Raw genomic sequence first — 24,920 nt, forward strand, 5'->3', positions numbered from 1 at the left:
TATATTTGTGTGTCAGTATTGCAAGGATTTGTAACTGTCTGGAATGGAATCTTGTGAAGGAATTATGGAGAAAGATGGTTATGTCTCTAGGATTGTCAGCTTTAGAAACACTTCCTCATTTGTGTTTTAATCAGTGGCAGTTTTATATACGAACTGACAAACTTTACAGGCACAGCTTTTTTATTTATGCTGCTGTTTTTTTACTGTTCTTACATCTTCAATTTTAATGCAGGTCTAGTTCTCCCACTGTCCTCTGCCCCATGTTTAAAAGGATGCAATAGAGCTAGAAGAGGCTTTTGAAGGTACTGGGAATACTGCTTTTATGGAGTGTGAGACCCGGACCTCTCTGCCTGCAAGAGAGGGCTGAGTTGGGTGTATGTTGGAGATCTGTAAAATTTCTGTGGGGAAATCAATTGATCGCTCCAAGCAAGTATGCAAATGAGGGAATATTAAATTAAATCAGTGGGTTACAGGTTCAAAATGAACTTGTGGAGGTAGTTCTTCATACACGTAGTGAACCTGAGGAACTCCTTTCAATAAGATATTGTGGGTGCTGAAAGTTTGTGCGCAGACTTGAAAATTTTGTCCTAAAGAGCAGCCATGGTAAGAAAAGTAAAAAAACACTGAGGGTTTTTATGTATGTAAACTATCTTTGGCTGAGGAGGTCTGAGCTACAAATGGTTGAAGACCGGGAGAGTGTCCAGAGAAACTGCACTGTGGTTTCAGTTTGTGTACCCTTCCCTAGATAGCTAATTGACCGTAGCTGATAATGGGATAGCAGGTAGATGAACTTTTGGACTTGATTCAGCATAGAAGTTGTTACAGATTAATGTATAGCAATTCTCCTGGTTTGCAAAGTATAAATGTATTTGTTGCTTTTGCTTCTGTTCCTCTATTCTCTTCCTCTTCATTGTTCCAGAGCATGCCATAAAGGTGGATATTGAGAGGGAATTTTTTTTTTTGCATAACAAAAATAAAAATGAAAGGGAAAAACATTGTTTTTAATTTTGGACTTTAAACAGCATGACAAAATGCCTTTCAAACTTCTGGTTTTCTCTGCTGGCTGTGTAAGAAAGCAAAGTAATTTACCCTTTTTGTAAATATCTGACTATAGTCCAACTTGTATTCTTGATCTCTTTGGTTTTGGTTAATGTTATCTAGATAAGTATGCTATCCTTGAAAAAGTTTGAGTTTCTGTAACCAGAATTGCATGTCTAAACATTTTCTTGTTTTAAAAGCTTGACACAGTTGGCACAGGATATATTTTCTTGGATTTCCTTTGCCAGAACTAGTAAGGATGTTTTTTCTGAAACAAATGTAGAACAGACCTTCTGGAGGTCACAATCTGAAGTCTGTGTAGTTTTGCTGTAGTTCTGCATTGGTTAGGAAGCTCTCATGTAAAAAAATTTTTTGAGATTAACCAGAATTTAGCTTTAACAGAAGTTATTTATCTTCTTTTAAACATAACTTTAGAGTTGACAGTTTTCTGCATGTGCTTCTAAAAATGGATACTAGAGTACATGTGACAAACAGCCAAAGGAGGAATGTGAAATAATCCAAGGAACTGATAAGGCTAACAGAATACAGACATATTGACCCTGAAGAGTCAAATAAGAACACACACATGGTGACCCTGAAGAGTCAATGTTGTGGAACTAGGGTAAGGAAAACATTTGCAGACATACTAATTGCTGAGACAAACTACCTGAAATAGTAAAAGTAACTCCCTTTTGAAGCAGAAAGTTTGAAAAGGTAGCTGCTGATGTGCGCGCCCCCCCTCCCCCCCCCCCCCCCCCCCCCTCGGAGCATGTGTATTGTATATAATATTATGTAAGGAGTTATAGCCAATCATGTACAATGACTGACTTTTCTGTTGAACTGTATATAAGCCTCCTAAAACCAGGAAAAGGTGTACTAGCTTTGTAGATTGACCACTTGGCACCCATCTCTGTGCACATATGAAATAAATATCTTGACTCCGTGTGTTGATTGGCTTTTGTACACTGGGTGAAGAACCCTGATTTTGGGACAACACATGCAGTATATGAAACCAATCCAAAACTTCTAGTTTTTTGATGACTACTAAGACAAAAGTGATTTGAATTATTTAATATGACTTGAGTCTTTGCTTTAATAGTATGAAATACCTAGAATACCAACTTTCTATACTTAACCTCTTTATCTCTAAATAGGCTTAAGCCTCTGTCACCTCTGCATCTGCTGGGTGGGTGGCTGGCTCTGTGTTTCCAGAGCAGAGACCAGGGCTGTTCAGTTACTGTGTAGTCAGAGATAAGCACAAATCTAGGATGTTGCCTGCCCTTCTAGTCTGCATTTCCTTTTCTTTTCAGCTGCTCTTAGGCCTCTTTATTAAAGTGTCTTAATCTAATTTAAACCTGCCAGTATGAAAATCTGAGCTTTGAAATAAAGTACCTGTGTTGCAGTGGAAGGATTTAGATCAGTAAGCTCATCAAACTGGATTTTCTACAGAATAGGCCATTAAGTTAATGGGCTAGTCCTATCCGAATTGTGGTACTACACGCTTTTCTTATGCTCCCACATAGTGTGCATTTGTTTTGGGGGAAAAAATGTTGTGAATGAGATGCATGATTCTTTCCATGTGTGGATGGTACTAGAGTGAAGGCTTGATTGTGTGATTGAGTGTTTTGGTCTCCCAGTGGGCTTCAGTAGAAACAGAAAATCTTGCCACTTGCCTGGGTATAAGTGTTGATTTCTCTAGAATTCATTCCAGAAAAGAAAAATGTAAACTCAGTAAGTGATGACTAATATGAACCTAGTCAACTGAGGGAGATGTGCTGGAGAGCAGGAAAAAATAAAAACCCTTAACAGTACACAGCTGAACAGAGTTACAATGTTCAAGGAAGCAAAACCAAGTTTTAAATAGTTCATTGTTTAAAACTACATTGGATAAGGGGTAGTAGCAGGAATACTGATCAGAATCAACTTGAAACATAGTTCCCCAGTCCTGGTTTCCTGGAACAGAAATGAGTAAGCAGTGCTGCCTTGATACTTTAGGCAGCTGTTTGTAGATCAAAGTGTGTTAAAAAAAAAAAAAAAAAAAAAAAAAAAAGCAAAGAAACGTTGCAGGGCAGTAATTTTGTTTATGCTTGATGTCTGCCATTTGTTGTTGTGCTCCAGATGCTGATTGATTGTAAGAAAGTCTATTCTTTTAGGCTCACTAGAAGATTTAATGGGCTACTACCAAGTCACTTGTTCTCTTTTTGCGGGTAGATAAAAATATTGATAGAATTGATCACAATTGCTGATTGTGAATTACCACAGGAAAAAAGGTTTTTTTGTAAACATTGACTGTTGCCATCTAAACCATATATACATATCTTTTTAGAGTAGTGTTAAAGCTATACTCTTAACGTTACAAGCATAAGCTGGCATTACTGTTGGGAGGAAATTGGTCCTGTCTGTCTCCTGGTGCATTTGAGCTTTACTAAGAGGATTGATCTAAGTTTAAAAGTAACGAAGCCAAAAAAGAAAAAAGGAGGCAGGCAGCATGATAGCTGGGGACCAACAGGGTTTTTTTGGTGGATTATCCTGGTGTAAAGATGACTGGCTTTATGGTATTTAGCAAGCAGGGAACTGGTTTGGAGAGCTAATCCAACAGTGAACTAATAGTTTTGTTTTCTGAAGGTGCTTTTGTGCTCAGTCACTGGTACATGCAAAACCAGTGCAGGAAAGAGCGGAGCTTTTGATCATTGGTGAGGAAGACCTTGGTTGTAGTAGTTCTGATTTAAATGGGTTTAAGCTACTGTGGGATTGCATGCTCAGAATTTGGGTCCCTGCTCTGAATTACGGTGTGAAGCCCTATTTGCTCACTGACCTTTTAGTCACTGTTCAAAAGTATCAAAAGTTTGCAAATACCTGATGGACATTCATAGTTGCTTCATGACTGACTACTCTGTGTTAGCAGGCTGTGCCTTCTAATTGTTTTAAGGATATGTTTTAATTTTGGTAGCTGAGAGAAGTAACTTTCTTAGCATGAGAATTTAAGAATATATTAGCAGTCTGGCTATGTCAAAGAGAATACCAGCCCTCACGCTGGCATCTTGCCTTAATGACTGTGATATGTGAGATTCCATGTCCAAGTTAGGGTGGTCTTTCAGTGGTGAGTACTCACTGACCTGTATTTTGAATTATTCATAAGTGTCTCTTCTAGCTTTGAATTCAGTGCTTTCTGTAACCCCACTGGTTTGGTACTTTTCTTTTGTCTTAATTAGAATGCTGTTTGTTGATTAAACTTTGCTTTTTGTCAAAACAGAAATTTAGACACAGCTTTATGAAGTTAAAGGAATCCACTTGAATTTCAAGTTTAGGATTAACTTTCCAAGTGATCCAGTATAAAAAAGCCCTTGCTGGCTAGTAGTCTAAGGCTGTGTATGGAACTTCAGGAACAACATGACTACTTCCTAGCAATTTCTAAAATTGTTAGGGATTTTTATTGCTGTTTTTAGCCAGTAGTTTATTGTGCCCATGCTGGTAGACATCTTATATATGCCTCGCTTGCTAAAACTTCATCTTCTGTTTAATAGGCAAAGGTTATTTTTCAGACTTTTGCCCTTGGGAAGCTGGGGAGGCTTACCTCCTCTTCTAAAATCAGTTTGTACTTTCGTGCTAGCTATTCCAGCTAATTTATCTGTACTTAATGTCTGCCTCACTCAAATATTTCTGCTTGACTGTTTCTGTGATTCACAGCTCCCAATTGGTTTTGTAGCTGAGCTGGTTAAAAAAACCTGTTGATCTCTCTTCTGTGCATTGTTAGTGAATAGTGTTTAATGCTGTATTGATAGCTGTAGGAAGCAAACTTACTACATAGCCCCTACGATGTCCCTAAGTAAACTTGTTTAGCTGGTTCCACTCTTTATGTAGTTTGCATGGCAAGGTTTTGGTAGTAGGGGGGGCTACAGGGGTGGCTTCTGTGAGAAGGTGCTAGAAGCTTCCCCCGTGTCCAATAGAGCTGATGCCAGCTGGCTCCAAGATGGACCTGCTGCTGACCAAGGCTGAGCCCATAAGCAACAGTGGGTAGCACCTCTGGGAACAGCATATTAAGAAGGGAAAAAAAAAAAAAGTAAATCTGCACTAGCAGGAGAGAGGAGTGAGACTATGTGAGAGCAACAGCTCTGCAGACACCCAGGTCAGTGAAGGAGGAGGGGGAGGAGGTGTTCTAGGTGCCAGAGCAGAGATTCCCCTGAAGACCATGGTGAGGCAGGCTGTCCCCCTGCAGCCCATGGAGGGTCAACAGTGGAGCAGATAGCCACCTGCAGCCCATGGAGGACCCCACACCAGGGCAGGGGGATACCAGGAGGAGGCTATGATCTGTGGGAAGCCCATGCTGAAGCAGGTTTGCTGGCAGGACTTGTGGATCCATGGGGGACCCATGCTGGAGCAGTGTATGAAGACCTGCAGCCTGTGGGAAGGACTCGCATTGGAGAAGTTCATGGGGAACTGTCCCCCATGGGAGGGACTCCATGCTGGAGCAGGGGCAGAGTGTGAGGAGGAAGGAGCAGCAGAAACAACGTTGGACGAACTGACTGTAACCCCCATTTCCCAGTGCTGCTTAGGGGGAGGACATAGAGAAATTGGGAATTAAGTTAAGCCCAGGAAGAGGGGAGGGGCTGGGGGGAAGGTGGGTTTTTTTTCCTTCTGATTTGAATGGTAATAAATTAACTTCCCCCAAGTTGTGAGTCTGTTTTGCCTGTGACAGTAATTGCTGAGTCATTTCCCTGTCCTTATCTTGACCCATGAGCCTCTCGTTATATTTTTCTCTCCCCTGTCCAGCTGAGGAGGGGAGTGATAGTGGCTTTGGTGGGCACCTAGCGTTCACCTAGGGTCAAACCACTACATCTTAATTTTTTTCATTTTTATTTACTGGGCAGAAAGATAATCCAGTGCACTGACTTCTGTGCATCTGAGAGCTGTGACACCATTATACCATGGATCAGCTTCCCAGGTTGGGAATTTTAGGTGGGCGAAGGAGAGAAAAGCAGTAGAATAAGTAGGCTGAGCAAGGAGGTTCAGAGGCCAAGTTATAATCAGTTGGGTACAGGGGGGTCTGGGGCACTGTTGTTTATGGCAGAGCACAGCTCCATGTGTGGGCTTGGTGAAGAGGGATGGTGATTACCAGGTTGTATCTGTTGTTACCTCTTTCTTAACCTACGTCTGTCTTCTCTCCAACTGATTGTGAAAAGAGAGCAAAGGGGAAAATGTAGAGATAGCAGGCCTGGCCTGGTGTCAGACTTCAGTTCTGTGCTGCTAGATGGGAATCCTTCCTCTGCAGGTTTCCATGGTTCCTTTGTAGCTAGCAGTTATTATCTTGTATAGGATATGGGTGAACTCTTTCATCAAAATGTGGGTAAACCTATCTTGCTATTATGATGCTTCTTAGAAGTCCTTGAAAAATGTAGTTAGTAGACATTTTAGAGGTTTGGAAATGTCTTTTAAAACTTGGACAGTGAACTAGGGCAATGGGAAGAATGAGTGGTGAGGGGAGTTATTAAAATAGGAACTTCCTAAACTGGTTTTACCATGTTCTGGAGCTACTGCTCTTATTCAGTTTAGGTGGTCCCCTGAAAATAAGGGGTAATTTTATCCAAATCCAAACAGCCTATCATGGGTAATTCTGATGTTTGAACAACCAGTGTATTGGTGATTTAGGATTATAACTTTTGTGTTCTGGTGATCTTGTAGTTGCTTGGTGACTTATAATTCCCACATAATTTTGTCATTAAAATAAACATTGCTTTGTTCTCAGTGTGCGGCTTTTGACCTTCTCCTGTTCTTGTAATACAAAATATTACAACTAACTGGAAAAGCCTCAGTTATTGAGGTCATAAAAGGGGGGGGGGGGAACCCACCCCAAAACTATGTAGAAATATGCCACATATAAAAAAGTTTCTAACAGTTTATGTAGGGGTGTGCTTTATGAATGGTTAAGTAATACAAAAATTTTCATGTCTTGTTGGCGCTATGCAACATGCAAAAATAAAGCCATTCACTGTATCAAGAAGCTTGTAAACTGAGACTGTAACCAAAATTTCAGGCAACAAATACTTGTTGAAATAGTAATTAATCTTGTGGGTGATAACGAGGAAGTTGAGTAATTTGACTTGGGTAGTTTTCATGTCAGTAACTATGATTAAGGGAGAAGCAGAAGGAATAGGAATGCATGGTCACAGGTTGGCAAAAGCACAGGAAGGTAGGGGTGGACAGGTGGGCTGAGTCAGAGGAGGAAACAAATGGAGCACTTTTCCTTGTCCGTAAGGAGAAAGTTTGTGACAGAAAACTTCTTGAGAGATCAGGGTATGTAGGGAGGCTGGGATTCTAGAGCATCTTAGGCAAGAGTGAGAAACTGAAGACTAAATTTTGGACACTAATGACTTGGCAATCGCATTCTCATGTGAGATGGATCTTTAGGTAAGTCCTTTTCTTGCTATCTGGAGCTATTTCACTAGATACAGAAAAGACAGCAAAGAATTGCAAATCCTACTGAAATGCATAGTCTTAGATGAAGTGTGGCTTACTTGCATGTGTTAGGGAAACAAATTCTCCTGTGTGGAAACTTGGTAAGTAAATGATATTTAACTTCAACTATGGTAGCTTTCTTCTTCAACCATAGTATTTTCTAATGGTGGCTCCTGCTGTTGCTGTTAAATGGTGTTTTCTCTCCTAGGGTTTGGACGTGGCAGAGGGAGAGGAGCGGGGAGGTTTTCAGCCCAAGGCATGGGGTAAGAAACATGCGGAGCACAGATTTTTGGCAAGGATCAAACTCACTGGCAATATTAATTGATAGTATTGCCACTGTATGTATTAATATTTCTGTATGTTTGATAAAACAACGCAGATGCAAAAATTCACAGATCTGTTAGATGATGAATAGATTATTTTTGTCTTAAACCTGTATTTCTAACTAGACACACCTATACAAACCTAATGTAAGTTCACTCAATGTTAATACCTCAAACTTAGGTACAAACAGGTTCTCCATCAGTAGCAGCCATATAGTGCCTAGGAGGCTGAAAGTTGTCATGTGCATAGTCCTAGGTCAATTTAAAAAAATATTTGTGTAATGTAGGATGTCCAATTTCTATATAAAACCGGAAAAACTAACAATTATAAACTTTCTTCTGTTTTTGAGGTTTTATGCTTTAGCTGTTTAGACATACATTGACCCCTACGCAGCAGCTCTAAAGCTTGTTCTCAGTTTTGTTGGAATAACTTGTTTCAGAGAAGTGTAACCTTTGCTACTTTGACTCAGTGTTTGCCTTTAATGACATTTTATGTAATGTAATATCAGTGATATCATGATGAAAAGAAGGTTCATTCTACTTCTGTAATAATTCTTCTTGTTCGTATTTCGAGATGAGAAACTGAAAAGAGGTTTTGCTTCAATAATCCTTTCTCACCTTTTAGCTGCATCTGTGTGTTTTTGCATTGGTGTCAGGAGTGCATTCTGAAATAATCTTACTGATGTTCTGACTCCTGTGCAGGTCTGGTACTCAAAGGATATGATACTGGTTTCTTATCAGTCAGCCACCTGCTGAGAAACTATCAGCTGAGAGGGGCTTATCATTGTGCATATAAACTAATGCTTTATAAGACTGGGAGGAGTAGGTATGCTATTAACTGCTTTTTCAGAAATTGTTGGTTTAGTTCAGTCTCTGTACAGTAATTTTTTCAGTTCTCTTTTTTTTTTCTCCCTTTCTTATCTGCATCTACCTATAGAGAAAAAAATTATTTTAAAACCAAAACTATCAAGATAAATTATGTGGAAATTGATGTTAATTCTAACACAACCTAAAAATGATGATACTTGTGTTCATTGAATGACCCATGTGTTCTTTTCCATTTCTTAACTTTTAAAACTCTAGGATATTTAACCCTGCAGACTATACAGAGTCTTCTGCCACTGATGGCTTTGGGACAAAATCAGAGATTTGGGAGACTGGTCAGAATGATGCAGATAATGGAACTGGTAAGATGCTTCAAGAAGTAGAAGGATTGGAATGAAGTCCTGTAGCAAATTGCAGTTAAAATAACCATTCTGTTAGTGTTCAGTTAACTTTTGAAAATGTGAATACATTTTGTGTGACACACATCAGTAACAGTTAAGCTATAAAAGTGAACTAATGTGCAGAGCATGTGCTGTAGCCTGAGTGATGCTCCGGTTAGAATGAAGGGAAGGTAATTTGCAATTTTTTTGATTTAGTATTAACAATCCCTTGAGAGACAAAGGAATTTGAAGAGTTATTGGAAGAACCTTGTGTGTGAAGAACTGTTTAGATATCTTAAGTACTGTTTAAGAGCTCACCTAATGTAGTTTAAGGAGTGCAAGTCCTACTAAAAGTGATTGGTCCACAGACATTGGATAGTGGGGTGTGAATATCTAAGTAAAGAAGAAAAAAGAAAAATGTTTACAAATACGAATACACTCAGTGACACTGGAATGACTTTGGCAACCCTGCCTGTACAACACAGGAATGTAAGAATGTAAGTCTCTGGGATGGAGGAGAGTTTCAAGATCTACTGCCTTTGAAGAGAAGAATTATTAACTAAAGCATGAGTAGGCACTTGAATGGAAGCTAAAAGAGCAGTCTGCCCATCTGAGGATAGGCAGCTGTGTGTTTCTGTAAGAAGTTTCAAGTGTGAGGTATGTACTCCCAGCTAAAGGCAAGAGGCAGACATAGTTTGGAAAGGAACCACTTAACAGTGGTCTCATGGTGATTCAGAAATGAAGAATGTGACCTGCTTGTCTGTGATTGGGAAAACAGGATACCTTGCTGCTTCCCATATTCTGTGACAGGAGGTGAAGAAAAAGGAAACCCTATGTCAGGATGGAGAAATTCATGTATGTTACTGTCCACACTTGTCCACTGAGTGATAGGAGAAAGTTTTTTTTTTTAACCCCAGCAAGGGGTAACTCTTCTGATCTCTTCATTGCTGAAGCCTACTCATAAGATTTTTTTCATCAACCCCTGTGTCAAGTGTGGAGGAAAAGACTGATACTGGAGGCCAGGGTGTGCTCCATTGAGCTCTTCTGTGAGCTGCTTGAGATGTAGCTTTCTAAACTTCATACAAGCCATTTTCCACTTAACCAGAGAAGACAAAAACAGGCTCAGAGTTTATGAGGGCTTATTAAGCAGCTGTCTTGTCACTTTGAGTGCCTTCTAGTCCAGTGTGGGAGAGTGGCCCTAAGTATATTAATGGTTATTGAAAGGGAGTTCTTTTGCCAAATCATGGCATCTTTCCAAGGAATTACTTTTGAAATTACTTGGTGCTATAGTGCAAACAGAAATGCACCTCTTACTTTCACTCGTGTTAGTGTTTCAAGTAAGTTTATCAGATAATGAGTTAGAAGGATACCTAATGACTTAATATCAGTATTCCTAGGGGAATTTGTTGTTTGCTGTATGGTAGCAGAGGGCAAGGTAGGTTGTCACAACTATTGCAGGGCAAATAAGGTTAACTAACTAAAGAAAGATGACATTAAAGAAAGGCATGAGGATACTGGACCAGAGGTAGAAAATTAACTTGTTATTAATGAATGCAACTGTAAGGCTGTGGCTTACAAATGACTTGTGTTCCACTTTCCAAGTGAGCTTGAATGTTTTGTGACCCTCCCTGCTAACTCTGGATAGCAGCCTTCATGTGCCTCCCTATAGCAGCCTCTGTCTATTCTTGTAGACATCTTCTCAGTCTTCAGTAACGGAAGAATTCTGCCTAGGAGTAAGAGTAGCTTGGTGTGGCTAAACAGACCCCTGTAAGAGTACGGATGTGTCTACATGAGGGGTTTGCTGCTGAGCAAACAGATTGGTGGGAATTCAGAGTCTACTAGTTGACATGTGGAACTTCTTTTTGGGTACCAAGTGTGGTTTTGCTGTTAAGCTGTGCACGTGTCACTGAACTGTGCTGAACTTCAGTAACACAAGGGAATTTGGGGAGAATGGTATGGAGAAGGTGTGAGAAGGCATTTGGGAATTTTCCCTGCCCTTGTCAGATTAATGGTTTGTAGGGGTATGAATGAGTGAATATCAGTGTGGGCAGTTCCTGCAAAATCATTTGGTTGGTGGAAATTTAAAGTAAACTACCGAAGTGTGAATGTTCTTTTTGGGTGCGAAGTACCTTTTTGCTGCTAATCTTGATTTACTTTCAATGTAAATGGAAAAGGCACCATAACTAACAAAACAAATATGTCTATATGATTATAGGAAGAGTTTTATTTTACAGTGTTTCTCTTATAGACAAACTGTAGGAATGTCAGAAATAAGTCCCTGAGCCAGAAAGAGATTTTTTTGGAGTAGGTTTTAAAATTGTATCATTTAGTTTTGTTCAAGTGGGAAACACTTTCAGCCTTGTGATGGAAAGCATCTTGAGGGTTAAGAGGCTGCAGCTGGATGTCATGGTTTAACCCCAGCTGGCAACCAAGCACCATGAAGCAGCTTACTTCCACACACCCAGAGGGATGGGGAGGAGAATCAGAAAGGAATGTAAAACTCAAGGGTTGATACAAGAACAATTTAATATGTAAAGCAAAAGTCACATATGAAAGCAAAGCAAAACAAGGAATCCATTCACCACTCCCCATTGGCAGGCAGGTGTTTGGCCATCCCCAGGAAAGCAGGGCTCCATCATGCGTAACAGTTACTCAGGAAGACAAGTGCCATAATGCCAGATGTCCCCCCCCTTCCTTCTTCGTCCCCCTGTTTACATACTCAGCATGACATCATATGGTATGGAATATCCCTTTGGGTAGCTTGGGTCACCTGTCCTGGCTGTGTCCCCTCCCAATTCCCTGTGCCCCTCCAGCCCTCTGGCTGTCAGGGCCCAAGGAACTGAAAAGTCCTTGATTCAGTATAAACATTACCCAGCAACAACCAAAAACCCATCAGTGTCCTATCAGCATTGTTCTCACATCACAGCCAAAACACAGCGCTGTACTAGCTACTAAGAAGAAAATGAACTCTATCCCAGCTGAAACCAGAACACTGGGGTAGTAGTTTTAAAGCAGAAGAGAGTGCTGGGAAGGAAGGTGGAAGCAGGGGTAGGGGGAAGGAGTGGCAGACAGGATGGGGGCTGGAAGCAGGTTCTACAAATTTGAGCTGTTGATTTGGGTTGTTAGTCACAAATATTAGTTCTCAATAGTTAAGCTGAAGACTTACCAAAAACATATAGTATACTTTTTATTGGCTTTATTATTTTCTAAAACTAAACTTGTTACAAAGGGAAACAGGAAAAAGTCACAGATAGCTATCTAGGTTGAAGCTGCTATGACAAGGATCCATGAAAACACAAAGCATAATTTCAGTGGAAAACAGAACTCTTAAATTGTAATGCTTTGCAAGACTTGGGGAAGGCCTGGAAGAGGATATATGGAGTTGCAATGATGCCGTGGTGGATTTTGGACTAAAAGGAAACTGATACATTTGTAGCAAGATCAGACTTAAAATCCCATCAGTAGGAGGAAGGTGTTAGCAAACTGGATTTAATGCAGAGTAGTGAAATAACTGAGGTTGGAAGGATTGAGTTGGGAAGGTAGAGTGTTTAAGCAATAATAAACTTAGCTTGGGTAAACTAATAAAAGGGTGAAGGGTTGTGTTCAGTATTTAAGAGCAAACTCACAGAACCATGCTCATAAGTAGGAACAACAGGTAAACACTTAGCTGAATATCAGGAAAATGTCCCAAGTATTATTCTGAATAGGTTCGGTCTCCCAAAGGTGATGGGGGGATACCTAAAAGCTGAGCTTGATTTGTCTGAGCTCTTTTTCTGTTTGTTTTGGCAGACTCTGAGCTCTGTTGTTAGATTTCTGACACCAACATGAGGTTAGTCTTCTACAGAGGCAGGCCTTGCTCTGACTGATAGGAGATAAATATAAGCAGGGCAAATACCAGGATGTATTTCTTTAAAGAAGAAATATCAGAGGAAGGAATTCTGTGCTGGTCGGGGGAAGGGAAAGAAAATCAACTGGTTTCTCTAAAAACTGCTGCTCATTGGACTTTTCCTCCTTACAAAATTTTTGTGGAAATGTGTGGGTTAGTCTATAAATTTGAAGTATTGTAGTAACTTTCCTGTGCTCAGATATGATTATTAGTTAGTTTTAAAATGCCTCAATATTTTGCACCATGTAGAAACCTCCTGGTTAGAGGGGCTGTTTGGTAAAATGTGAGCACTAGCTGTTTCAGGCAACTCTATATTGTTCCACAGAGCCAACACAGAGCAGATGTTACCTTGCTCAGGACCTGCCAAATAATTTTGGATTACAAGGTACAACCCCCCTCTCTTCTCCACACTGTGTATATATATATTCATGGTAGGCCTGTTCACCTCACTGGATTAAGTGCCATTTGACCCCTCCTCTGTCTAAGATGCTGCTTTTGTAAGGTGTACAAAAGAACGCGCTAATGTAGTGATGGCATTAGTGCACGCTGGATTTGCTGTCTTCAGGGGGCTTGTTTCTGGAAGAATGTGTCTCAGGATTCCTGGTTAAGTAAAAGGAGGTGATTAAAGCATTTCTTTTGCTGTTGTACTTGATCAAAGGTAATAGTAGCAGGAACTTTGCTTCTAGTATTTTCTTTCCTTGTGATTATGTAGTTTAAATGAAAGCTCTGGTTGTTGCTGGGATAACCTTCCCTATGCTTATGCTGGTGAGCAAGGCCTTCAGTCCATTTATTGCTCTTGCATGTCTGTGCCTGCTGTTTGCTATTGAAAGGATCAGTTTTTTGCATCTGTAGGATCATTTCCTGTAGTTTTCCCATCGCTGCATGCTGTGCTCCAGTGTGTGCCAAAAACTGCCACAGGTTGTGGAAGGAAGTGTTTTGCAGCTAGAGCGGAAGCTTACTGACTCTTCTGCTGCCATTATATGAATTGAATGTGTCTTAAAATTACTCTATTAGGGGAAGGGACTGAGATTGTTCTGCCCTGAGGAGAGAGTTAACAGGTTGGAAAGGAGTCTTCAGAGGTGTAATTTAGGTCTTGAATTTGATTATGTTGAAAGTAGGATTATGGATGTTGGAGCAGGTGTTGTGGTTGTATTCTGTTCAGGCTCTATATGAATTTGTGCATGAAACTGGAAGATCCCATGGGAGGGTTGAGTAACTTCTCACTGTCGTTGGGGATATAAGAGGAAGTTCTTCCACTGTTTGGGATTAATCACTGGTTATAGACATGTTCATACAAATTTTGTCTGCTACCATAGTGGCTAAGATATTTCTGAAAGCAGAAATTAAAGGGGGGGAAAAACCCTCCCCAAATTTTAAATCTGCAGAGCAAATTTCTAGAGCTTCCGATGTTTCCAACCACCATCTCCTTGTGTTGTTTTCCACTAATAATGAAAACAGGATTGCTTATAAAGCAGAAGGGTTGAAATATGACACTATGCTTTCAGCTTGTAACTGTTTCCTTTCCTAAATTACAATAGGAGCATGGAAAAACTCAATAGAGGAATGGACAGCAGAAGATTGGAATGAAGATGTAAGTGTACCTTCTTAGATAGACTGTTTATTTACCTTTTTCAGAGTTTTTGTGTTGTCTTCAAAAACTAAATGTTCAAAGTAATACTTTGTGTGCATGCAATGATATTTCTTACTGTTACTTGCTGTAATTCCTGTTTAAAATATATACTTAGATAAGCTTGGTTTTTAAATAAAATTGAATCAAGAAGTATTTATTTTGTTGGGTGGAAAATACATAGATAAAATTAAGTTTTATCCCAAATTAAGTATTTGTGAATTATAATTCTTCAGTGCTGATGGGTGTTGTTCACATACTTCCCCCCTACTATTGTGTAGGGATTTAAAGCCATATTATCACAAGACTTCTATGTAATTAAGTGCTGAAGTTTACTATCAACTTCAGGCTCCTCATTTGATGCTTTTTGTTTGAAATCTGTATAATCGTTCCTCTTGGCTTACTTCATAATATTAAAAAAAAAAAAGCTAGTAGTATGCTGAAGTTAGCACTTAATTGCTTCATTCCTGTTGTTTTATCATGTGTTGTCTGAAGTATTACAACAATTTTGGCTCTCATTCTTTGAGGTAAGAGATCTTAATGTCTGCAAAATATTTGGCATTTGTGATCAACAAGTGTGAGAATTGCATTTGTGATTAGACTTTCGGTTATTAAAGTCTAATCTGTTCAGAAAACAAACTAGGTAGCAAGAAATATGGAAAGGAAAACTTAGCTTTTAAGAAGTTTTTCATCTTTTATAGGAACATCCGTTAATTCATCTTGAGAAGAGTAAGAGATTGTCTCAGAAGTCATCCTTCTCGTCCCATCCTGTAGGGTGGCATGTTAGTGTTATCCCTAGAAATGTGTGAATGTGTCATATAACAAATATGAAATCTCTGTCCTTACCTAACGACAGGGCTGTGTCTTTTGAGAAAACTAAAGGAAACTCTAAAATCCCTAGGTCTTCTGTATTAGTTACTGCCATCAAAAGCTGGCATCTGTTTTTTTTTTTTTTAAACCTGTCCTCTATTTCTGCAGTGTATGCTAGAGGTGGACTAAGGATAGTGAAAAATTATGGCCTTGTTCTTGCCCGTTTGCTGGTACAATACAGCATTTGTAGTACAGGAGGAGTGTTGAGCAATGCTGACTAGGGATAGAATTTTTTTTATTAAACCTGAGTAATTTGCACATGAATCTTGAAAGAACAGCAGATGAAATCTCTACCCTGTTGTTAATTTTTATTAGAGTGCTGGAAAAATCACTGTAACCTAGGAGAATGTTGTTCATGTGCTTATGTTCAGAAAGAGTGAATGAAATGAATGACAATCTGTGTACAAATTAGCCCAAAATGTCCCAGAGGAGGAAGGAAATACTGATTCATCGGATTTAAAAATAAAAAGCATAAGAATACAGCTTGTGCCATTCAGTGTAGTCTTATGGAAAACAGGTCCACTTCAAATAAACCTGGTTTTGGTCTTAAAGTAAATTACAAGTTAACTGTGAAGATAGACTATGTCCTTACATGAGATTTGATCTACATCTTTTGTTCTGAAAATAATTACATGCTATCACAAAAAAAAATCTGCCTTGCAAATTTTGACAAATAAATCTTTTGTAGGAGGATCATTATTGACTGTGAGCATTTATAGGAGGACTATAAAGGAATCCAGTCCCAGGCCAGATGCCTTCTAGTGTCTTTATCAGTGATTTGGAAGAAAAAATCACTACTGAATAAAATGTGTGGGAAATCCAAAAATTATTGGAATGGCAATTAAAAGCAAGCCAGTCATGCAGAAAAATCTGAACCTATGCTAGACTTAACCTGTTCAAATGAAAAATGCTTTAATATAGCCAAGTGCCCATTTGTTTTATAAGAATAATGGCATGCCTCCAGAATAAGGGGCTATTTTCTGGAAAGCAGCAATTGGAAAATTTTCAGGATTGTAGTGGATGATGGAAAAAAGAACCAGCTCAGCATGATCTCCTAAAGGGCTGATGCTGTGGCAAAAAAAAAAGTTATTGTAGTCTGTCTGCCTGTAGGCATTCTTCCCTGTCTCTTAATCCTTCTTGATCTATATTGCTGTATGTGGACTCTCCTGAACTTGATTCTTAAGTACTGCATCCAATTATTCATTTTTTTTACAAAACAAGAGTTGTGGAAAATAGCTGGAAACTATTTACCGATAGAATTGGTGCTTGAGAGTGAGTTTTTTAGTTTACTGAATCTGAAAAGGTTATTTTATTAGCATATAACGGGATCTTGTTTTGGTCTAGCAGAAAAATACAATAATTATGAACCTGTGGCTGGAAAATGGAGCTGTGTAGTTAAATGTATAATATGCAATTCTAGCAGCATGAATACTGATTAAAATGACCAAGGAGGCTTATGTATTTGCTGTCTGCAGATAAAGACCAGGTGTTTTTCTGAAGAATATTTTTGTTTAAATGTGGTGTTTCCTAGTCAGATACAAGTTAGGAGCAGGTAAGTGAAATTTAATGTTGTTTGACCTAAGAAGGATTAGATTATTATTATTTTTTAAGTCTAATAGTCCTGTCTAGTATTTATCTGTAGTAGTGAGTATTGAGCAAGTATAGTAGGTTGTCAGCATGCTCTTAAATAGTGGAAAATACTTGTGGTGAAAATAGGTTGCATTTTGTTAAAGGGATATTCAGGGCATGGACAACAAAGGACCAGACAAATGTTGAGGTACTGTAGGTGGCTCTGGACTTTCCTCTTAAAATTGTGATCATATTCTGGTTGAAGAAAGTAAAGATTAACTACAGAAACTGTCAGAAGAGTAGAAATACAATACATACAAATTGCTAGAAAGATGAAGGCAAACATTTTCTGTACAATGTTGGTAGTTTAATTTTTATTTGAAACAGCAGCAACACTTAAAACACTCCCACTAAAATACTTTTTTTAAATTTCTTTAACTTCAGTACATCATATCAAAACAGCTGTTATTTCAGATTTGTTGATGTTGAGTTTTTATGAGGATGCTGGAGTATATTTTCTTGTTCCCCTCAGCTATCAACTGGCCATAGAAGCTGCTAGGTAGTTGTTAAAATATATTGTTTGTTTGGTGATTGGAGAATTATTTTTCAGCTCCTGTTACTACGATAAAAGCAGAGAAATTTCACTGCAGATGGAGTGAAATACCCTTGTGAGACCCATGCTTGCAAATGGTTCACAACTATTCATTCAGTTCTGGGAAAATGCCAGAGCCTCAGTGAAAGATTTGCAAGTATAGTGTACAGTGAGCATAAATAACTTTGTCAGGAGCTGATAATACTACTTCTAAGAGATACTAAATACATCTGCACAATAAAACTTTCCAGCTGCTGCTGCACGAAGCATGTGTTTTGACAAATGCCATAATCCCAGCAAACTTCTGAATTAAGTGCTTGATTGGAACTTGTAGCAGTGAGCTTGCTACAGGCTGTAGTGTAAACTTCAATGTAGCCAAGCTGGTAGCTGGAGACTTGTATTTTGCATGCTGGCTCACTTGAAGAGAATGTTTCTTCTCTCATATGTCAAGCATGCTTTTGCATTGTCACAAACATCCTCAGGCTCCTCCTCGATTTGCTTAGTTTTCAGGATGCATCAGTATTTTGGCCACAGTTAGTCTTATCCTGGGTTACGTGAGCATAAGAAACAGTTGACATTACAAATAATTTAATATTAAGCCAATGGATTATAGACCACAGGCTGCTGCTCATGCCATTAGCTGACCTCCTTGTGCCATATAATGCAGGAGTCTCATAACACTACAGAAAGTACAGTACACGTTCTAAAGTAACATGTATGGTGGGGAGAAGGCTGAACAATAGAGAAACATCCTTTTTAATTGCAAATATGCTTGAGCTGAATCTTCTTTCTTTTTAGTCAGTACAGTTGTGGGCTGGCAGCATTATGAATGGGACAGAGTTGTATTCCAGAAAGATGGGATTAAAATACGTTGTATTGGCAGCAAGGGAAAGGAAATAGAGGGAGTAATTGTGGTGGTATTCATTTTTTCATGAGTGTTGCACGTAAGTGGGTGCTAGGAGAGTACATGAAACATCTGAACTTTGCCTCTGAGTAGTAAGTGATTTGCTCTGTCAGCCCTTCTGTGTCCTGCTTAAATCAAGTGTTTCATAGGAAAATCTCAGATGACCATGTTCAGGGATATACATGCTTTCAGTAAAGCTGCCCATGGGATGGCAGATGAAATTGGCTCGTGTTTGTGATGTTCTTTAAACTGGGCTGCTAGTAATGTATGCAATTAAAAATACATAATTTCCTGGAAGAGCTATATTCAAATGTCATATTCTAAAGGGATTCTTTGTGAATATTTGAATAGGTCAGTTATTCTTTAGTCTAAATACACCAAAGTAGTTAAAGGTGTTTTTGTGCAAATTTAATTTTATATATAACCACTATATATGCATTTCTCTGTCTTGTTAAACCTAACATGTACTGGCTTAAGACCTATTCTGGTTTGCAAGTATTCCTGCCCATAGAAATTAATTAGCCCTAGGAAGTTGTTTAACTACTATTTTTTAAAAAAGAAAAGCTATTTAAAAAAAAGACGACACTAAAACAACCCTGATACAAACCAAAATCACTTCCTTTCCCCCCAAAACTGTAACCAACCAGCTCTCCCTCCCCAGCTACCTGTGCAAGTATCTGTCTTTGTTGGAACAGCATGGTGAAAGCAGTACAGTTTTCTGCTGTGGACGATCTGATTGGTTCTACTAGTATAAGCAATTACATAGTTCTCCTTTTATTATTGTGTTTGAACTCATGCTTGCAGAGCAATCAGTTTAAGATGTTATTGCTGCCTCTAGCAGAAATGCCAAGAAGGAACCACGAATGCTAGTTCACTGTACATACCTGAGTGTAAACCTGCCTCCATTGGTGATGTGAGCTGAAATGTAACACACAAGGATACATTAAATGAGTAGGAATGGTGCAATGCATTAGACTTTTGCAACAGGACTTATTGGAGCTGCTCTATTATTGAGTCCTAATTATGTCTGCACAAGGTATCTTTACACTGATGATATACCAGCTGTCATGTTAATTACTTTTTACTGGTATATTTTTTCAGTTAAATTATTGCACAAACTGATGTACTTAAATTGATATACCATTGTGTGTGTTCAGTAGATCAAATTTCCTAACACTAATTAAATTGGTACTTGATTCTGTGGAGAAGACTTTGCTGAAGTTTGGCTACATGGGTTGTTTTTTTTTTCTTCTTTTTAAGCAGAGCTTGCAGCATAAGTGGTTGTAACAGTAGTTTGACTTTTATTTTAAAGTACATAACCAAGATGGAATTTCTGCAGACGTCACAGTGCTGAAGTGCAAGCATTTGATTAAAATACCTCCCCCCTTCTTTTTCAGCTTTCTGAAACAAAAGTCTTTACTGCTTCGTCTGTTCCAGCTGAGAATCATGTGACTCCTGGGCAAAGGTAAGCTCCTCTTCCACTGTTTCCCTATACCTTAAAAACCTTCTGCTTGGTGAAGCAATGTGAGCTTGCACATATAAAATGTTGACTAAAACACAGGGCAGCCCTAGTCGGAGACTGGTCAAGCTGATTTCAAAATTGCGAGAGCCTTGCTTGCAAATAGTTGGTTTTGTGGGTTCCTGTGTTACCTGTTATTGACTATGGAAGTGGAGCCAAACTGACCAAATCAACAACCATAATGTTGAGAAGACCCTGTCTGCTGCACAGACTGCTTACAGGCAGGACAAAAGTAGCTGGGAAGAAGTTTGCTGCTGTTGAAGAGGAAGCTCTGGCTTTGTTGTCCAAAAAATTGAAAGCCTGTCCCTGTAGATGCAGAAAGTGTTCAGAATGTAGTGCTTTGACAAATAACAGAAAAACTTGTGTTGGCAAGAAGGTGAATTTCCTGGATAAGCATCTCAATTACTTGTCTTAATTGATGATACAGAGTTCAGATAGAGAACCAAAAATATAGCAGTTGTTGCTTGCCTTTGCCTTCACCAAATACCTGGCAGATAATGATGTGGATGGAATCAGTTGCTTGTGTTAGCCTCAGGTCCCAGGAGAGCAGGTTAAAGTTGTGTGATGAAGACTTCTGTAGTTGGATAGCATGAGATCTGAAAACTAGATGGCCTAATGGTCCCAAAAATTCTGATACAGCTGTACTGCTGTACTCCAGACTGCAGCAAAATTTTCCTTATAACATGGACTTGTGACTTCCATGTCATCATGTATTCACTCAATTGCTGCATGTGTGTCTTTATTGTCCTCATACCCACCCTATACAGATTTAGGACTTTATCCCTTTAAAAACAGCAAGGGATCAGTGTGATATACAGATGTTATGGTTTAACACCAGCCAGCAATGAAGCACCACACAGCTGTTTGCTCGCTCCCCTCCCCCAGGATGGGGGAGAGAATCGGAAGAGTAAAAGTGAGAAAACTTGTGGGTTGAGATAAAGACAGTTTAATAGGAAAAGCAAAAGCTATACAAGCGAGCAAAGCAAAACAAGAAATTCATTCACCACTCCCCATTGGCAGGCAGGTGTTCAGCCATCCTCAGGAAAGGGCTCCATCATGCATAATGGTTACTCAGGAAGACAAATGCCATAATGCCAGTTGTTGTGTCGTCGTCGTAGTCCCCCTCCTTCCTTCTTCCCCCGTTTACATACTCTGCATGACATCATATGGTATGGAATACCTCTTTGGGTAGCTCGGGTCACCTGTCCTGGCTGTGTCCCCTCCCAATTCCCTGTGCCCCTCCAGCCCTCTGGCTGGCAAGGCCCAAGAAACTGAAAAGTCCTTGATTCAGTATAAACATCACCCAGCAACAACTAAAAACATCAGTGTGTTATCAACATTGTTTTCACATCATAGCCAAAACACAGCACTGCACCAGCTACTAGGGAGAAAATTAACTCTATCCCAGCTGAAACCAGGACAACAGACAATGTGGATTTTCAATATATATAATGTGCTTGCAGGCATGATCCATTCAAACATAATGTATCTTTTATGACTTGTCTCCAGTTACTTGGTTATACTGATCATAAAAGTTATGTGATACATGATGTTATAAATTTGATAATGTTTGAAAAGAGAGCAAAGATAATTTATATTCTAACTTTAGTGGAAATTTTCAGCTAGAAGAATCTTATTTTCTGTCAAAAAACACTATTCCACCTCTTTTTGTATGGCAGACAAGCAATATTCGAGAAGACTGTTAATCAGTAATAATTCTGTTGCTGGTATGGTAGCTTTATTAGCGCTCTCCTCAGTTTCGACACAGCCTAATCATGTTTATTCTAGCGAAACTTTTTTTTTTTCCTACAGCATAGATTTGGTAACACTGCTTCAAAAGCCTGTGACTTCTACCCAAGAGACAGAAGGCAACTCATTTGAGGCTCCCCAGCAGCAGACCTTTGGCCAAGCTCTAGTCTTTACAAATTCTCAGCAGAGCACCCAGATGGCATCAGGAACTGGCAGCTCTAATGCTGTAAACTCTTACTCTCCTCAAAGTCTGGTAAAACTTATCTTATGCTTTCTAAATATTCTTCAGGCTAAAAAACTTTCTTTTACGTGTGTGCTCTCTCTCACTTGCTGTCTTGTGCACTCATGCTCTCTCACTTTTTTCTCTGGTTTTGCTAAGTAGTTGTTACTTGGATTACATGAAATACTTGTATTAAGTTTTGAGTAGAGAGCAGATGAGTTTACTGCATGCTGATTTAGGATGAAATCACTTGTTTATAGTGAAGAGTTCTATGCCAGAAAACTATGATGTGTTATTTCCAAGCACATATTTGACTGCTCTTCGTGTAAATCTGATTATTTCTGAATCATTTGTGAGGGCTTGAAATCAGGCACTTGTATGTATTCTTTGAAAAATCAGTTCAGTTATTAGTAAATGCATGCTATTTTGAGGTGTGTGAATTCAAGTAAATCAGTGTTGCTGCAATCAGTGGTGGCAGTTGTTTCTGTGATAACCAGAGAGGATCTGGCCATATGCTACAACTGCTGAATTTTATTTTTTTTTTTTTTATTGGTCATTTGTTAGTAACCTAGGACTGAAGAGGTTTTGGTTGCTGCCAAATAGCAGTTGAAGACATTGACCCTATAGTTATGTTCAAATGACTTATTTAATACTTCACTCCTTTCCCCCTTTTTTTTTTCTTTTGTTAGTCTGCAGTTCTTTGTTCTGGCTTTGGAGAACTTGGATCCTCTAAATTGGCAAACTCTACTGGATCTCAAATCTTGGACCAGTTGAAATCTTCAGGATTGGGTCAGTTTACCTCTCACCAAAACAATAGTAGCTCTACCACCACTACCACAACTACCACATCATCCTGGGATCTAAAACCACCCATTACTCAGTCCTCAGTCCTTAGTCAGCTTGGTAAGTGCTCTATCATAGTTTTCTTTCTCTCTCTTCCTCTCTCTTAGCCTGCAAGATTTCTTAATGCCAATGACAGTTAAAAATGGCCTTAAAGAAAAAGCTTTTTCTAAAAATTGTAATCCTAATAATACAGTTGGTTGCAACATTGTAAATTTTATGCTTACTTGCTGGTAATAGATGTTATATCATAAAGTAAGTTTTGATAGACTTAAGCCTATCCATTAACATCATTGCATCTTTAGAAGTTGTTGAACCTTCGTGTAATGAAATCTTTGAATTCATGTGCTTGAATATTCAAGTGGGACTTTGATGCGACTTTATTTCTCAACGAATCCTGGAAAATATTCATTTTCATTGTGTCTATGCTGCTTCTAGCTGAGTATAAGGTTGTACAATATTTTTTCTTTCCCCAATTTTTTCTTCTAACCATTACATGAATTTTGAATGAGTACTATATATAATTTCTTCATAATGTACATCACATCTCAGTTTTCTTTCCCTAGTGTGAAGTCTACATGCGCTGAGAATGATGCAGGTTACCTATTTTGTCTATTCATAATTGTATGGATTTTTCATTTAACTGCGTAAAATCAGTAGAAACAGTGAAAATGATAACAAACTTTTTGCAGTGTAGTTCCCACAAGTATTTTCACTGTGAAGAGTGATTAGCTCTTGTATCTACCTCGTGTATATTTCCAGATAAGCAGCCAATTTGGTAGCAGTTATAATCTTTTACACACAGCAATTCTGAAAAAATGCTTATATGCATTTTAAGTTGCTTTCTTATGTACTTTACCAACTGAATAAAAAAAAAACCACCCTTCACATCACAAATCCTGTAGATCTTTTACAGTTGTTGACCAATGCTCTGATCTGCTGCTTGGCTTTCAGCATCTGAAAAATACAAAAGGGGAAGACTTGGGAAAAAAACCTGTCAGTATCCAGTGTCTCTTTCAGCCAGATTGAGATGGTAGATGACTTTGTGTTGAAAATATTCCTCTTTGTAGGGGCAGGAAAACCTAACTCATACCACCTCTAAATTGCAACTCCAGACCCCTTGGAAGTAATCACAATTTATTGGTGCAGTTAATTTCAATGAAACTTGCAGTGTTGAATTAAAATAATTCATAACAGTTTTCGAGGCCTAATGTGTGATGATATGTGACTGTATAGATAGGTTTGTGTTCGTATATTTGAAGAAAGTTAAATAATGCTTGCCCATGGCTGTTTGTTTAAAGTAGATAATATCAAATGCTGGTCTTATTATTGCAGTGACAATGTTCAACGTGAAACTTGTGTGATGTCTGAAAGAGACTTGCACGCTATAAAATCATAGCTATTGAATGTGTCAAGTCACCTGGATTCTTTCATAAAGATTTAGAAGTGCAAAGAGCAGAATTTAATGCTTTAATTATATTTCTTTTCCCAATGCTGGACCAGACTTTAAATCACAGCCTGAACCATCCCCAGTTCTGAGCCAGCTGACCCAGCGACAGCAACAACACACACAGGCAGTCCCTGTTCCTCCTCCTGGGCTGGAGTCATCCTCCTCCCAGGTAAAACTCCAAGAGCCATTGCCAGTAGACGCCTCTACAGCTGTTAACAAAATGTTACAGCTCCCCACTGTCTCTATGGATAACCAGGCAGTGACTGCTCAGCAGAAACAGATGAAACCACCAAAACGGAGGATAACTCCAGTATCCAAGGTGGGTAACTGAGTGGTGGCTTGTCCTTAGTAAACAAACATACAAAAGCTTGTACCCAAAATAGTGTGGCCAGCAGGACTAGGGAATTGATCATCCCTTTGTACTCAGCGCTAGTGAGGCTGAACCTCAAATACAGTGTTCATTTTTGGGCCCCTCACTAAAAGAAAGGCATTGAGGTGCTGGAGTGTGTCCAAAGAAGAGCAAAGAAGCTGGTGAAGGGTCTGGAGCAGAAGTCTGATGAGGAGCAGCTGAGGGAACTGGAGCTGTTTATCCTGGAGAAGAGAGGAGGCTCAGGGGGGATCTTATTGCTCTTTCTAACTACCTGAAAGGAGGTTGTAGGCAAGTGGGGGTCAGTC

At 39.1% G+C, this 24,920-nt stretch overlaps 1 protein-coding gene across 1 annotated transcript in view; it reads left to right on the forward strand.

The window, feature by feature from the left end:
- The window catches only part of LOC106631016 (ubiquitin-associated protein 2-like), a 92,869-nt gene that overhangs the window by 40,494 nt on the left and 27,455 nt on the right, over positions 1-24,920 (forward strand). The window contains exons 7-13 of the mRNA XM_055700126.1: positions 7,700-7,754; positions 8,898-9,001; positions 14,444-14,496; positions 19,865-19,932; positions 21,799-21,988; positions 22,645-22,858; positions 24,299-24,564. Of these exons, the coding sequence (XP_055556101.1) occupies positions 7,700-7,754; positions 8,898-9,001; positions 14,444-14,496; positions 19,865-19,932; positions 21,799-21,988; positions 22,645-22,858; positions 24,299-24,564 (950 nt within the window). The remainder of the gene's footprint in view (positions 1-7,699; positions 7,755-8,897; positions 9,002-14,443; positions 14,497-19,864; positions 19,933-21,798; positions 21,989-22,644; positions 22,859-24,298; positions 24,565-24,920) is intronic.

The sequence above is a fragment of the Falco cherrug genome (genome assembly GCF_023634085.1).
Source record: "Falco cherrug isolate bFalChe1 chromosome W unlocalized genomic scaffold, bFalChe1.pri SUPER_W_unloc_1, whole genome shotgun sequence".
In the NCBI taxonomy this organism is placed as follows: domain Eukaryota; kingdom Metazoa; phylum Chordata; class Aves; order Falconiformes; family Falconidae; genus Falco; species Falco cherrug.